Raw genomic sequence first — 15,846 nt, 5'->3', positions numbered from 1 at the left:
ACGCGGCTCCGCTCCGTACACCTCGTACACACACGGCTCCGCTCCGTACACCTCGTACACACACGGCTCAGCTCCGTACACCTCGTACACACACGGCTCCGCTCCGTACACCTCGTACACACGGCTCTGCTACATCCACCCTGTAAACCCCTCCTGACCCCACACAGAAACTTCCCCTCATCCAGCACCATGACAACCAGCACAGCAGAGTCCTGCACACACTGAGGCCCCTGATCATGTGACCCCCTGACTCCTCCCCTCCTGTGACCTCATCACAGGTCCTGTGCGCACAGAGCAGCTGTAGAAATCTCCGGCCTCGGGGGTCTCACCAGACTTCGCTCTTTTCTTGCAGGGGCCGCAGTGGATTTCATCCTGGATCCATAGAGCTGAATAGAGGAGCGATGTTCCTTCACTGTGATGGGAATTGATGGTGACGTTTGTCCAACGTCCACGTTACCGAGTAAATCCCCCCAGGACTGCAGCCGGTAAAGACCCCGATATCCACAGGTGTCCCCTCTAATTGGGGGAAAGGGATAGAAAAGCCTCTTATCCCGAGGGGAAACCCTGTACATGGAGACATCGGCCTCAGATCTCTCCTGTCCTGTTCTTCCAGAAAAGCCTCAAACTTCTGTGTGTGACTCAGAGCTGAGATCTAACGGGATAGAAGATTCCAGTGCGGGGAAGACGGGAAACCTTCATATAGACGGCCGGTGGGGATGGAGGCAGTGACCGACTCTGGCCAAATCTGTCTCTAGAGCCGCAGTAGAAGATGAAGATGTCGTCCTCATCATGAAGGAGTTATTTCTCATGTCGCGTGTAATGAATATCTCCTGCAGTATTGCTAATGCCGATTCCAGTGTCGGTAATGAGACGAGAATTAGCGTTATGGAAGATGAGTCTATGAGGAACGTGTTCAGCTGCCGACTCCGAGGAGGAAACTGCTTGTTGTCTGTGGCCTAAATATATAGGTTTTATTAGTAGATGTCAGGGTAGAAAACTAAACCCTGTAAGATAATAAATCTCCTCATATGTTTCCCCTATTATCTCCAGTAATTGTATTATTACACAGGATTCTTATGATGTTACATCGGATCATCTTCTTCTCATTCAGGTCTCTACAATATCGGATCCTCTCAGTGAAGATCTTCTACAGAAGAGAATTTTCCTGATTTACCCATCAAGGATGGATATGGACAGAGACAAGATGGCGGAGAGGATGTTACACCTCACCCTAGAGATCCTCTTCCGTCTCACTGGAGAGGTGAGAGATTCTGATGACGTCACATTACATCATTCTTATCTATGGGAATAACAGATGGACAGAACTGGAGAGGTGAGGACTCTGGAAATGTCTGTAGTGAGATTTATTAATGTGTCTCTCCATAACCAGGATTACACAGTGGTGAAGAAGACCTCTAGTGATCGCTGTCAGGACCCTGTGTCTGAGGGATGGGGAAGACCCCTGAGCCCAATCACGGGGCCTCCACCTCACCCCCTGATCCATGAGGACATCAATGAGCAGAAGATCCTAGAACTCATCTACAAGATGATGGAGCTGCTGACTGGAGAGGTGACACTGCTGGGAATGCTGGGACATTATACAGTAACACTATGAAGGGATCGGGGGGATGACGGTATCATTGTATGTGTCAGGTTCCTATAAGGTGTCAGGATGTCGCTGTCTATTTCTCCATGGAGGAGTGGGAGTATTTAGAAAGACACAGAGATCTGTACAAGAACGTCATAATGGAGGTTCCCCAGCCCCTCACATCACCAGGTAATAGACAGGACTAAATACACACGGCCTATAATTATCTGTATGTAGAGAATGAATTCACTCCCTGTATGTGTTTCCTCCAGATCTATCCAGTAAGAGGACAGCACCAGAGAGATGTCCCCGTCCTCTTCTTCCACAGGACTGTAACCAAGAAGATCCCAGTGCTCCTCACGATCATCAGGTAGATGGAGAGAAGGTGTCAGGAGATCTCCCCTATGATGTGTAGACGGCTGTGAAGGTCTTGTGCTCAGTCTTGTTTTATCCACCAGTATTATGTGTTTTATACTTGTGTAATGAGAACGGTGGAGATGGCAGGATTAGAGCTGATCATAGATGGGACTTCTCCATCTGTCTGTGACTTTTACAATATTTGTTTCAGGGTGAAGATCTGACCCATATTAATACTACAGAGACATATGTGAGGGGTGATGAGTGGTGTAAAGAGGAGATTCCCACATATGACTACCCAGGTGAGTAGTAACCACTGAATGCAGAGAAGTCACAGATTCCTCTCAGTCACCGGCTGTGGCTGCTTTATCGGTGGTGTAGTCCGGCCGTATTACCATGATCACCATTTTGCCTCTAGACCACAACATTCTCCTCCACCCAAAACTGTTCAAATTTCTTTGGGCATTGAAAGCCCTTTTCTATAGAACTTAGAACCTGGAGGATCCATCCACCTCAAAATGCTGACCGTTACCTGCCCAGATCTGTAACTATAAAGCCAAATGACAGCGTACGTAGAATGTGCTGACAAGATAGAAAATCACTTGAAAAAAAAATTATGATGGGCCTGTAAGAGAAAGCGGAGGGTAATGATGCTGTTGGCTTCCTAGATCCCTGAGATCTTATCGGATGAATCTCCGTTCTCTCCCTTCTGTGCTGCTGAATGTCTCATGGTTCCTAGGGATGAGCGAGTATACTCGTTAGGATTTGGTACTCGCAGTACTCCAATCCTGGTGAGTATTTCACAACTCTCCGCTCTAAGCTGTGCGTGGCTGGTGGCTGTAATATACATTTATTCCCGCCTGCAGGAGATGTGTTGGCTCCAGTCCTGGTGTCATGGAGTCACTCCACGTCATAAATTACATTGTTTTTGATCCTAAGGAATTCAGATTACTGCAAAATCTCTCCTGAAATGGGGAGCAATATTATTTTCTCTAATCTTCTGCTCCGGATCCATAGTAGCTCCAATGGTCCACCATAAATGAGGGCAACTCTGGTTTACTGTTGTGTAATCTGTATTTGTAGTTTTCAATTAATGAGATTCTCGTGATCTGGGGTGGGGCTGTGGGCGGGGCTGTGGGCGGAGCTTTATGAGGTGTGCTGATTACATATTCCTCTGTATTGGCTTATGACAGGTCGCTGATCCCTCACTGACCTGCCCCCCATTATTACATAATGCATATAATAGCATTGATATTATTCGTGATAATGCCTATAATATTGTGGCTATTGTGAGGCTTAGAAAAAAAATTACATCCAGCAAAATGTCACCAGCGGTGCCTGTCCAGTAACCTCTATCTCTTACTTTGCTGGTTGTCACTATCTTCTCTGCTTTCCATATCCCAAGGATTGCCTTGCTCATCGCCCTTTAACACCCTCACATGGAATCTGACCTTACACTGGGACCATGGTGTTACCTGCTATTCTGTGGTGTTAGATGCCAAGAAGAATAGTCAGGTAGCTGGGTCAGAACCAGAAGGACAGAATACAGAATCAGAAGACACAAGAGTAGTCAGTAAGGGTGGTTTCACATTAGCGCTTTTTAAGCGCACGCAAGGCCGGGGGTACCTCCGCCCCCGAGCCGGCTCTCTGCCCGGCGTGCCCGCCCCTTGCTTGTAGCGCCGCCTCCTAGCGCACAGCGGCGCCTGCGATCGGCGCACCCTATCTTTAGCATAGGGTGCGCAGATCGTGCGCAGGCCGTGCGCTAGTTGCGCTTTGACCTGCGCTGCGCACTTTTGACGGTGCGCCGTGCGCGCCAAAATCCGAAAAGTTTGATTTTGGCGCGCACGGCGCACCGTCAAAAGTGCGCAGCGCATGTCAAAGCGCAACTAGCGCACGGCCTGCGCACGATCTGCTCACCCTATGCTAAAGATAGGGTGCGCCGATCGCAGGCGCCGCTGTGCGCTAGGAGGCGGCGCTACAAGCAAGGGGCGGGCACGCCGGGCAGAGAGCCGGCTCGGGGGCGGAGCTACCCCCGGCCGTGCGTGCGCTTAAAAAGCGCTAATGTGAAACCACCCTAAACGGGCCACGGTCACAGCAGGAAACAAATACACAAGCCGCAAGCTGAGCACAGAGGACTGAACCAGAGGGGAACAGCGCTGTATCTGGCAGATTCCGGCCATGTGCTTTGCGCTTTAGTAGGGTGTGGTACTTTCCAATTGGCTGAAGTAGGGAGCAGATTACTCCAGCTGGACAGCAGGAACAGATCCCAGATGAGATTGGACACACCATATGCAGAAGCCCTAATATAACTAAATGACAGAAAAACAGAATAGTAGAAATCCCCATAAAGTGATTCCATGTTATAAACTAATTCACTGATGGTTATAATCTATACACACGTGGTCAAAATTGTTGGTACCCCTCGTTTAATGACAGAAAAACCCACAATGGTCACAGAAATAACTTGAATCTGACAAAAGTAATAATGAATAAAAAATCTATGAAAATGAACAAATGAAAGTCAGACATTGCTTTTCCACCATGCTTCCACAGAATTTAAAAAAAAATGAAACTCATGAAATAGGCCAGGACAGAAACGATGGAACCCCTGAAAATAATGTGACAAAAGGGACATGATAAATCCCGGTGTGTCCACTAATTATCATCACAGGTGTCTACAATCCTGGAATCAGTGAGTGACCTGTAAAGAGGCTACAGATACTCACTGTGCTGTGTGGTGACATGGTGTGTATCACACTCAACATGGACCAGAGGAAGTGAAGGAAAGAGTTGTCTCAGGAGATTAGAAAGAAAATTATAGACAAACATGTTACAGGTAAAAGTTATAAGACCATCTCCAAGCAGCTTCATGTTCCTGTGACTACAGCTGCACATATTATTCAGAAATTTAAGCTCCATGGGACTGTAGCAAACCTCCCTGGACGTGGCCGCAGGAGGAAAATTCATGGCACATCAAAGAGATGAATAATATGAATGGTAACAAAAGAGCCCAGAAAAACTTCTAAACAAAAGGTGAACTTCAAGCTCAAGGAACATCAGTGTCAGATCCCACCATCACAAAAATTTTCCTTTAGACCTAATTTTTTTTTACTTTCGTAAGGGTAATAGGAGAAAATGGACTATACATTTTGTTTTGCAATTTCTCCTGAGCATGCCTATACCCCATATTTCGGGGAAATCTACTGTTTGGGCACACGGCAGGGCTCGGAAGGGAAGGCACGCCATTTGATTTTTTGAATGTAAAATATGCTGTAATAATTAGCGGTTGCCATGTCGCGTTTGGAGAGCCCCTGATCTGTCTAAACAGTGGAAACCCCCAATAAGTGACACCATTTTGGAGACTAGACAGCTTTAGGGAACTTATCCAGATGTGTATTGAGCACCTTGAATCCACAGGTGCTTCACAGAAGTTTATAACTTAGAGTCGTCGAAATAAAAAAAATAACATTTTTCACAAATAATTCATTTTTTGCCCCATATTTTGCATTTTGATAAGGGTAACAGGAGAAATTGCTCCATACAATTTGTTGTGTAATTTCTCCTGAGATCGCCTATACCCCACTTGTGGGAGAATACTACTGTTTGGGCGCATGGCAATGCTTGGAAGGGAAGAAGCGCCATATTGGAGAGCAGATTTTGCTGGAATTGTTTGTAGGTGACATGTCAAATTGTCAGAGCCCCAGACGTGTTTAAACAGTGAAAACCCCCAACACGTGACTCCATTTTTTAAACTAGACCCCCAAGGAGCTTATCTAGATGTGTGGTGGGCTCTTTGAACCCCCAAGTGCATCACAGAAGTTAATTACGTAGAAACGTGAAAATAAAAAATCATTTTTAAAAAAAAAAAAAAAAGATCTTTTCGCCCTCCATTTTTTATCCAAAGGGTAACAGGAGAAATTGGACCGCAAAAGTTGTTGTGCAATTTGCCCTGAGTATTCTGACACCCCATATGTGGGGGTAAACCACTGTTTGGGCGCATGGCAGAGCTCAGAAGGGAAGGAGTGCCATATTGGAGAGCAGATTTTGCTGGAATTGTTTGTGGGTGACATGTCACATTGTCAGAGCCCCTGAGATGCCAGATAAGCATAAGCCCCCAAAAGTGACTGCATTTTACCAAATACTTCCCTGAATGAATTCTTCTAGTGGTGCAGTGAGCATACTGACACCACAGCTGTTCCATAGGAAATTATACCATTGGGCGGTGAAGAAAAATAATTACATTTTTACCACTAAAATGTTGTTTTAACCCCATATTTTACATTGGAAAATATATAGATAGGTAAATGGTCACTACACCCAGAGATGAATTCACAGAGGGGGGTCGTTTCCAATTCCCAGAAGGGTGTCATTTCCAAAATGGGGTCACTTCAGGGGGGATTCTGCTGTTAATGCACTTTGGAGAGCCGCTAAGTGCCAGAACAACAGAATCCCCCCTGAAGTGACCCCATGTTGGAAATGACACCCCTCTGGGAATTCATCTGTGTATATAGTGACCATTTTCACTACATGGATGATTTCCAGAAACTCATAGTAGAAGTTTCACAGCAAAAATGTCATTGTAGTGCCCAATATATTGTGCCCAGCTTGTGTCTCTGGAGACCTCCCCCCACCTACCCCCGGAAATTGTTAAGTCAGCTCTACTCAAATGTGTCTGTCACTAAATAAACCAAATGCTTGAATGTCAAAACAGTTCAAAAACGTGGTTCTGTGTGGAAGATTGTAAAGCCGTCATGGAGGCATAAGGCTGGCAGTGATGGGCATTGTGGGTAATAATAGCGGGGATCATGCCTCATTCCTCTCTTGGAACATACACGACATCGTCTCTGGGGGTTCTTTCTTGTTTCAGTTGCTGGGATGAGTGCAATAAAATGTCGCTCAGTGAGTCTTCTCACATCTTCACATTCTAAAGGATTGGCGGGGACAAAATTTTCAAAAACAAGATTTTCAGTGACCTTTTCCTGATAATCAAGGAAAGTATCTGCATTTCCGGCTTTTTTGTATAACGTAAAAGAATTATATGTGGCCACCTGAAACAAATACATGACTAACTTTTTATACCAGATCTATGATTTTCTTGATACCTGGTATGGTTGTAGAACCTGATCTGCAAGGTCCACACCCCCATATATTTGTTGTAGTCAATGAATAAAAACAGGTTTTGGAGTAGTGGATCCCTGTTGGTCTGCAGTGGCCCTTGTGGCATCTGTGTGGATCGAGCTCAGGATAAAAATATTTTATTTATCCTTAATATTAAGGGCAAGCAGCTCTCCATTGTGTAAAGCCCCTGACTGCCCCTTTCGGAACTTTTTGCTGACCAATGATTGTGGAAACCCCTGATGGTTTTTGCGAATGGTCCCACAAGCCCCTATGTTATGTTCAACTAGAGGTATGCTGGTGTAGTAGTTGTCAACATACAGATTGGAGCCTTTTTGTAAAAATTGAGTTATCAGCTCCCAAACCTTTTTTCCAGATGTCCCCAGATAAGTAGGGCATCCTGGTGGGTGTAGTTGGCTATCTTTCCCCTCTTAAATGTGAAATGCTGATGTGTATCCGGTTTATCTCTCGCACATTTTATAGAGCTTTATTCCGAACCTTGCCCTCTTAGAAGGAATAAATTGCTTGAGGTGCAGACTTCCTTTGAATTTTACAAGGGACTCATCAATGGAAATGTTTTCTGTTGGGGTGTAGAGCTTTAAGAACTTTTCTGTCAAGTCTTCGATGATGGGTCTGATTTTGAATAGTAAGTCATGTTCTGGGGCATTTCTGGGCAGGCATTGACTATTGTCGTTAAAATGCCAAAATCTCATGAGCATTTCATAACGGGTCCTAGGAAGAATGGCAGAAAACATAGGGGTGGCTTGAACAGGGCGGTTGGACCAATAGGACCGAATGCTCGTTTTTTAAAAAGCCCCATAGCGAATGTAAGTCCTAAAAATGTTTTAATTTCTAGGACATTAGTTTGTCCATAAATTTGACCTAGCATAATAGGATCGTGGATTCTGGCTGATGAATTGGGACACATATAAATTTGTAGGACAATATGCTCTAGCAAGCTATCTGTCAGAAAGAAATTAAAAAAATAATTGTTCCAAAATTTTCCACCTCCACATTTATACCAGGAATGGCATTAAAATTAGGGATGAATGGAGTAGCCGAATCCGAAGCCTCCCATCTGGGAAATGCTACATCAAGAGGCAAAGCCCCTTGGACATCGGTGTGCGCCAATTCTCGAGCACTAGGGACAGCGCTAGTACTGGGCATTGTTCCCTGAGTTGGAGACATTTCTCCAGAAGCGCTATTTGTCCTTCTTGTTGTACTGGTCCTTGTGTGTGAGGATGGACCAGAATCACTGCTCATTTCTGAGCTATCACTGTCGCTGCTACTAAAGCCCTCGAAATCCACATCGCCATCTGACACTGCACTTGCTTCGCTGTCAGAACATAAAAGTGTATAAGCCTCCTCTGCACTATAATACTGACCGGCCATTTCATTCATTTTTATTTTTTCCATAAATAGAAAACTATGACGTGACCAAATTATTGGGGAGACAATTGAGAAAAGCCTAATTCTTTAGCCTACCTCTAACTTTAGGATAAACCTTAAAATTAACCCTGACTTTAGCCCCAACACTAACCCTAACTATAGCACTAACCCTAACCTGCCTTATCTGTTTTTTTACTTTATAGCACAATCGCTGACTGACACAGCTGTTGGCAGCAGCTCTTGTAACACTGTTTCTCCTCTAATCTCTCACTGACAGGAGATCTGAGGAGAAACAGTGTTTTTATGAGGCAGATCGCCCGGGAAAGTTCGCTGCTACAACAAACTCTCCTAGTGATTTGTCTCATTGGCTAGTGTGAGGCTGACGTCATCAGGACCTGAACCAATCAGGTCTCGATGCGCACGGGGTCACAGCAAGCGTTGTGTGGTGGAATCCCCTCGTTATATGGTATGTGGGGGTCCCGATGAGCATAAAACCGCTGACCGTAGACAAACATTGGCATTGCACAAAGCCCTGCTAGCGCCGATGTCTATCTACCGTTGGAGGTCATGAAGCGGGTACGTTAAGGGTACCATAGTTTCTGTCCAGGCCTATTTCATTAGTTTTATTTTTTTTTTGAAATTCTGTGGAATCATGGTTGGAAAGCAATGTCTGACTTTCATTTGTTCATTTTCATAGATTTTTGATTTATTATTACTTTTGTCAGATTCAAGTTATTTCTGTGACCATTGTGTGTTTTTCTGTCAGTAAATGAGGGGTACCAGCAATTTTGACCACATGTGTAGGAGGAGTGAATATTTTGACTCCACAGCAACTTTCCGTAAATTAACACGCAGTGGATGTTGGAGAGTGAAAATTACACATTTGCCATTTTCTTACCCAGCACATAGTGCCCAGATTGTGCTCCAGGAGACACCGCAAATTAAGTGGATTCTTCTCACTATAATATTGCTAAATACAGGGATCCTAAATGTTGTTTGCGCACACTGCAAGAATCCGAAGTGAGAGCGGATTTTGCCGGATTGGTTTATGGAAACCTTGTTGCTTTTCAACAGCCTTTGAGCCACTAATAGTGCGGGAACCTCTGTTTTTCCATTGGCAGATGATGGACCTGAGTGGGGACTTGTTTTTGTGAGATGAGAATTGGTATTATTTTCACCTACATAACATTGATTGGTTTCTTTTTATTCGATATTTGGGAGGCAGAATGAACCAACAGTTGAACACCGCACACTACTGGTTCATCCAACAAGGTTTTCTATTAGACGGTGAACTGTCATTGTCTTGGTAAATAATTAAAGTTTTTTACATAGCTTGCCATTTTTATGGACAGTTTAAGTAGAAATATTCAAAAATATAAAACTCAAGGATATTTTATAAAAATTTTTTTTTCTTATCTTAGCAGATGACTGTACCAGGAGATCAGAGGGACAGCTGACATCTTCAATTTTTAAATCTGATGATCTTGAAATCCTACAACGAACAACTGAAGTGATTGCTATTACTCCAGATATATCATCATCCATTCACAGAAAAGATCTGTCATCTGATCCTATGAAACAGGTCCCATCTTCTGATTCATTACTGACTACTAAGGAAAATCAAAGTCACAAAAGAGGCATTAAAAAACAAACTGCTCCTAAAGCAAAGAAGTCATTTTCATGTTCAGAATGTGGGAAATGTTTTAACAAGAAATCACATTTTGTTACACACCAAAGAACTCACACAGGGGCGAAGCCTTTTTCATGTTCTGAATGTGGAAAATGTTTTAACTGGAAATCACAATTGGTTAATCACCATAGAACTCACACAGGGGAGAAGCCTTTTTACTGTTCAGAATGTGGGAAATGTTTTAACTCAAAATCACAATTGGTTAATCACCATAGAACTCACACAGGGGAGAAGCCTTTTTCATGTTCAGAATGTGGGAAATCTTTTAACACCAAATCACATTTTGTTACACACCAATTAACTCACACAGGAGAAAAGCCTTTTTGCTGTTCAGAATGTGGAAAATGTTTTAACCATAAAGGGAATCTTGTTACCCACCAGAGAATTCACACAGGAGAGAAGCTTTTTTCATGTTCAGAATGTGGGAAATCTTTTAACAACAAATCACATTTTGTTACACACCAATTAACTCACACAGGGGAGAAGCCTTTTTCCTGTTCAGAATGTGGAAAATGTTTTAACCATAACGGGAATCTTGTTAAACACCAAAAAACTCACACAGGGGAGAAGCCTTTTTTATGTTCAGAATGTGGAAAATGTTTTAACCATAACGGGAATCTTGTTAAACACCAAAAAACTCACAAAGGAGAGAAGCCTTTTTCATGCTCAGAATGTGGGAAATGTTTTAACCAGAAAGGGAATCTTGATTAACACCAAAGAACTCACACAGGAGAGAAGTCTTTTTGATGTTCAGAATGTGAGAAATGTTTTACTCAGAGTTCAAATCTTGTTACATGTGAGAGAATTCATACAGCAGAGAAGCCATATTCTTGCTCAGAATGTGGGAAATGTTTTAAATGGAAAAATAAATCTTGATTCAAAGAACCCACATAGGGGAGAAGACTTTTTCCTGTTCAGAATGTGGGAAATGTTTTAACTGGAGATCACTTCTTCTTTGACATCAAGTCACACAGGGGAGAAGCTTTTTTCATTTTCTTAATGTGGATAATATTTTACTTGGAAATCAACTGTTAATAAACATCAGAGGCATCACATAGGGGAGAAGGTTTTTTTATAATGTTGGAATAGTTTTAATCAAAATTGAATCTTCTTAAATAGGTTGTCTCTTGTCATTCCTCATGTTTGTTGACAAAAGGAAAAAAATAAACTTTATTACTTCCAAAAGTAAAACTATATTCCTAATTCACCCCCTGAAGGTTAGTCAATAGGTGACTAATAGAAAAAACATATATCCCACATCTCAGTATATAGGGTGAGGAGATGTATACACACTCACTCTCCAAGCCTCTCATTTCTACGACTCATCAGGAGACTATTTAATATTGACCTATATCCACGCCAGACTAGACAAAATAAAAACTAAAATCATGCATCATGTTATCTGAAACAGTCAGAAAACTAGCCACATATCGGCAGATCCCAGACCTCAAACTATATACTGTGTAAGTTTATAAGCCACTCCAGTGTCAGGAATAGATAGTATGTGAAAATACAGTATAATTCTTGTGTTTTTCTCCTATAGGGACTGCCCTAGTTTGGGATTGTAACAGCTGTTAATTAGTAGTGCAGACAAATTGTCCTAGACCAGTGATGGCGAACCTATGGCATGCAGAGCCCTCTCTGCTGGCACGTGGTATCACCTCATCTACAAGTGTCCTCGCTCCAGAGCTGCAGCTTCCTGCCTCACATGGCAGTCAGCGACGCGGCTGGATAACATCATCATTCAGCTCTGCAGCTGCTGTGCTAGTGAGGAAGCTTCCGGCGAGTGCGCGGAGAGGTGTGTGTGTGTAATGATGGGGGAGAGGGCAATGATGGGAGTGATGGAGAAGGCAATGATGGGGAGAAGGCAATGATGGGAGTGATGGAGAAGGCAATGATGGGGAGAGGGCAATGATGGCAGTGATGAAGAAGGCAATGATGGGTGTGATGGCAATGATGGGAGTGATGGAGAAGGCAATGATGGGGAGAGGGCAATGATGGGAGTGATGGAGAAGGCAATGATGGGAGTGATGGAGAAGGCAATGATGCGGGTGATGGGGAGAGTGCAATGATGGCAGTGATGAAGAAGGCAATGATGGGGGTGATGGCAATGATGGGAGTGATGGAGAAGGCAATGATGGGAGTGATGGAGAAGGTAATGATGGGGAGAAGGCAATGATGGGAGTGAAGGAAAAGGCAATGATGCGGGTGATGGGGAGAGGGCAAAAATGGGTGTGATGGAGAGGGCAATGATGGGGTGGTGAGGAGGAAATGATGGAGGTGGTTGAATGAGCAATTTCTACAATAAGGGGATCAGAATGGGGCACATTTCTACATGAAGGGGATCATACAAAAAGCAAAAAACACAAATATCCTGAACTAAAAAGTAAAAAATACTGCAAATAATGCATAAAGGTAATAATAATAATAATAAGGGTATTTAGTAAACATAATTTTGATCAAAATAATGTACAAGCCATCCTGCCACGTCACGGCAACCCTTGTGGGACAGTCCCTACTCTAGTATTTAAAACCTTTTCACTTGCCAAGTGGCGTGAATGTGAATAAGGGTCGAGCTGCTGAACCACTAGTAACAGCTTAGGCCAGACTGGATGGCTTTCCCAGCTCAGAAAGAGGGCGGTCACACCCATATATGCACTGAATGCACAATGAAATGAATAAAAAACAAATCTGAACTGAGAAAAGTAAGTTAATGTGTATGCACAATGTAAGTGCATATTAGCACATGACCATTAACCAGAGAAAACCAGAGAGGTTTTAAATACTAGAGTAGGGACTGTCCCACAAGGGTTGCCGTGACGTGGCGGGATGGCTTGTACATTATTTTGATCAAAATTATGTTTACTAAATACCCTTATTATTATTACCTTTATGCATTATTTGCAGTATTATTAAAAGAATGGGGCATATTACTACAAGAAGTGGACAATGATGGGGCATATTACTACAAGAAGGGGACAATGATGGGGCATATTACTACAAGAAGGGGACAATGATGGGGCATATTACTACAAGAAGGGGACAATGATGGGGCATATTACTACAAGAAGTGGACAATGATGGGGCATATTACTACAAGAAGGGGACAATGATGGGGCATATTACTACAAGAAGGGGACAATGATGGGGCATATTACTACAAGAAGGGGACAATGATGGGGCATATTACTACAAGAAGTGGACAATGATGGGGCATATTACTACAAGAAGTGGACAATGATGGGGCATATTACTACAAGAAGGGGACAATGATGGGGCATATTTCAGGGTAGAATCTGCTTGCATTCCATGCTAAAATCTATCTAATCTGCATTTTTTCCCTAAAGATCAACCCAACTGCTGTGTCTGGAAAGGGCAGTGTGAGTGGCTCAGTGTCAGTGTGTGATAAGCAATCATGAGCTTGAAGCCCCCCTGCTGAACAAAAGAGAAGACTGCAAAGGTAAATTTCAAATCAATGAATAGTTTACATAATAGAATTGATCATCAAGGTTTAGGGACGGCAAGCGCTGTACAGGCAAGAGAGTTGGCAACTGCGGACTCTCCTGTGCAGCGCTTATGATGGTCACTGCTGAGTAGTTCTCATTCATTTTCAGTGCTGCAGGACCTTGAGACGCCACTACACATTTTTCATCACACAAAATTGCCCTGTGGCACTTTGTCATAAATAATTGGATCTTAGGTTGCAGTTTGGGCACTCGGTCTCAGAAAGGTTCACCATCAATGTCCTAGACTAAACTCAGTCTTCAGACGGCCCAATATGTACCACTCAGGGAGAACTTACCTGCTCCAAAGATCATTAGCAGCTTCTAACTAATGGCCATGCTGCGGTCTGTCAGGGAATGAGTGCAATATTGTTATAAAGACTAGGGATATGTGCAATCATAATGTCTGGGAGATCTGTGGCATTATTTAGTATGAATATGGAAATTATCTCTGAAAGGTAAGTGTTCCCTGAGCGGTATATACGGGATTATCACATACTATCTATTCCTGACACTGGAGGGGCTTATAAACTGGGATCTGCCAATATGTGGCTAGTTCTCTGACTGTTTCGGATAACATGATACATGATTTTAGGTTTATTTGTCTAGTCTCGCTTGAATATAGGTCAATATTAAATAGTCTCCTGATGAGTCACCTTTGGTGAGGACGATGAAGCCCGCAGAAATGAGAGGCTTGGAGAGTGAGTGTGTATACGTCACCTCACACTATATACTGAACTGTGGGGCACATGTTTTTTCTATTAGTCACCTTCTGACTAACCCTCAGGGGGTGAATTATGGGTATAGCTTTACATTTGGAATTAATAAAGTTTATTTTTATCCTTTTATCAGCAAACATGAGGAATGACAAGAGACAACCAATTTAAAAAGATTCAGTTTTGGTTAAAACTACTCCAACACTATGAACATAAAAAAGGCTTCTCCCCTATGTGACATCGCTGATGTTTATTAACAGTTGATTTCCAAGTAAAATATTCCCACATTAAGAAAATGAAAAAGGCTTCTCTATGTGACTGCTCTGGTGTCTAACAAGAAGCGCTTTCCGGTTAAAACATTTCCCACATTCTGAACATGAAAAAGGCTTCTCCCCTGTGTGAGTTCTATGGTGCCTAACCAAATCTGATTTCCGGTTAAAACATTTCCCACATTCTGAACATGAAACTGGCTTCTCCCCTGTGTGAGTTCTTTGGTGAGTAACAAAATTCCCTTTATGGTTAAAACATTTCCCACATTCTGAACAGGAAAAATGCTTCTTCCCTGTGTGAGTTCTCTGGTGTGTTACAAAATGTGATTTCTTGTTAAAACATTTCCCACATTCTGAACATGAAAATGATTTCTTTGCTTTAGGAGCAGTTTGTTTTTTATTGCCTCTTTTGTGACTTTGATTTTCCTTAGTAGTCAGTAATGAATCAGAAGATGGGACCTGTTTCATAGGATCAGATGACAGATCTTTGCTGTGAATGGATGATGATATATCTGGAGTAATGCCATTCACTTCAGTTGTATCTTGTAGGATCTCAAGATCATCAAATTTATAAATTGTCCCTCTGATCTCCTGGTACAGTCATCTGCTAAGATAACTAAGATAAAAAACAATTATTACTTATTAATAAAATATCCTTGAGTTTTATATTTTTGAACATTTCTACTTAGCTTGCCATTTTTATGGACAGTTTATGTAAAAAACTTTATTTACCAAAACAATGACAGTTCACAGTCTAATAGAAAACCTTGTTGGATGAACCAGTAGTGTGCGGTGTTCAACTGTTTGTTCATTCTGCCTCCCAAATATCGAATAAAAAGAAACCAATCAATGTTATGTAGGGGAAAATAATACCAATTCTCATCTCACAAAAAACAAGTCCGCACTCAGGTCCATCATCTGTCAACGGAAAAACAGATAAGGCAGGTTACAGTTAATGCTATAGTTAGAGTTAGTGTTTGGGCTAAAGTTAGGGTTACTGTTAGGCTAAAGAATTAGGCTTTTCTCAATTGTCTCCCCAATAATTGGGTCACGTCAGAGTTTTCTTTTTCCAAAAAAAAACAAAAACGAATAAAATGGCCGGTCAGTATTATAGTGCAGAGGAGGTGTGATGTACAATGTCTGTGAGGTATGGGGTTTTGTCCACAAAATATGATGTTTTCTGTTGTAACTTTCCAGAAAGATCCGGCAGATATGACAA

The 15,846-nt window shown here is 42.6% G+C and overlaps 1 protein-coding gene across 1 annotated transcript; it reads left to right on the top strand.

Annotated features, from left to right (window-relative positions):
• The first annotated feature begins 687 nt into the window (after window positions 1-687).
• On the top strand, window positions 688-11,028 carry LOC141076493 (uncharacterized). Its single transcript, XM_073563978.1, has 5 exons — window positions 688-1,006; window positions 1,112-1,261; window positions 1,391-1,570; window positions 2,157-2,247; window positions 9,874-11,028. Exons 2-5 carry the CDS (start codon window positions 1,184-1,186, stop codon window positions 10,848-10,850), a joined length of 1,326 nt encoding a protein of 441 aa, XP_073420079.1. The 5' UTR covers window positions 688-1,006; window positions 1,112-1,183; the 3' UTR covers window positions 10,851-11,028.
• Window positions 11,029-15,846: the final 4,818 nt, after the last annotated feature.

Source organism: Dendrobates tinctorius, unplaced genomic scaffold (genome assembly GCF_039654945.1).
Source record: "Dendrobates tinctorius isolate UK_male_01 unplaced genomic scaffold, ASM3965494v1 ptg000418l, whole genome shotgun sequence".
NCBI lineage: Eukaryota > Metazoa > Chordata > Amphibia > Anura > Dendrobatidae > Dendrobates > Dendrobates tinctorius.
Note: the sequence above shows the minus strand (reverse complement) of the source record. Positions and strands in the feature narration are given on the sequence as shown.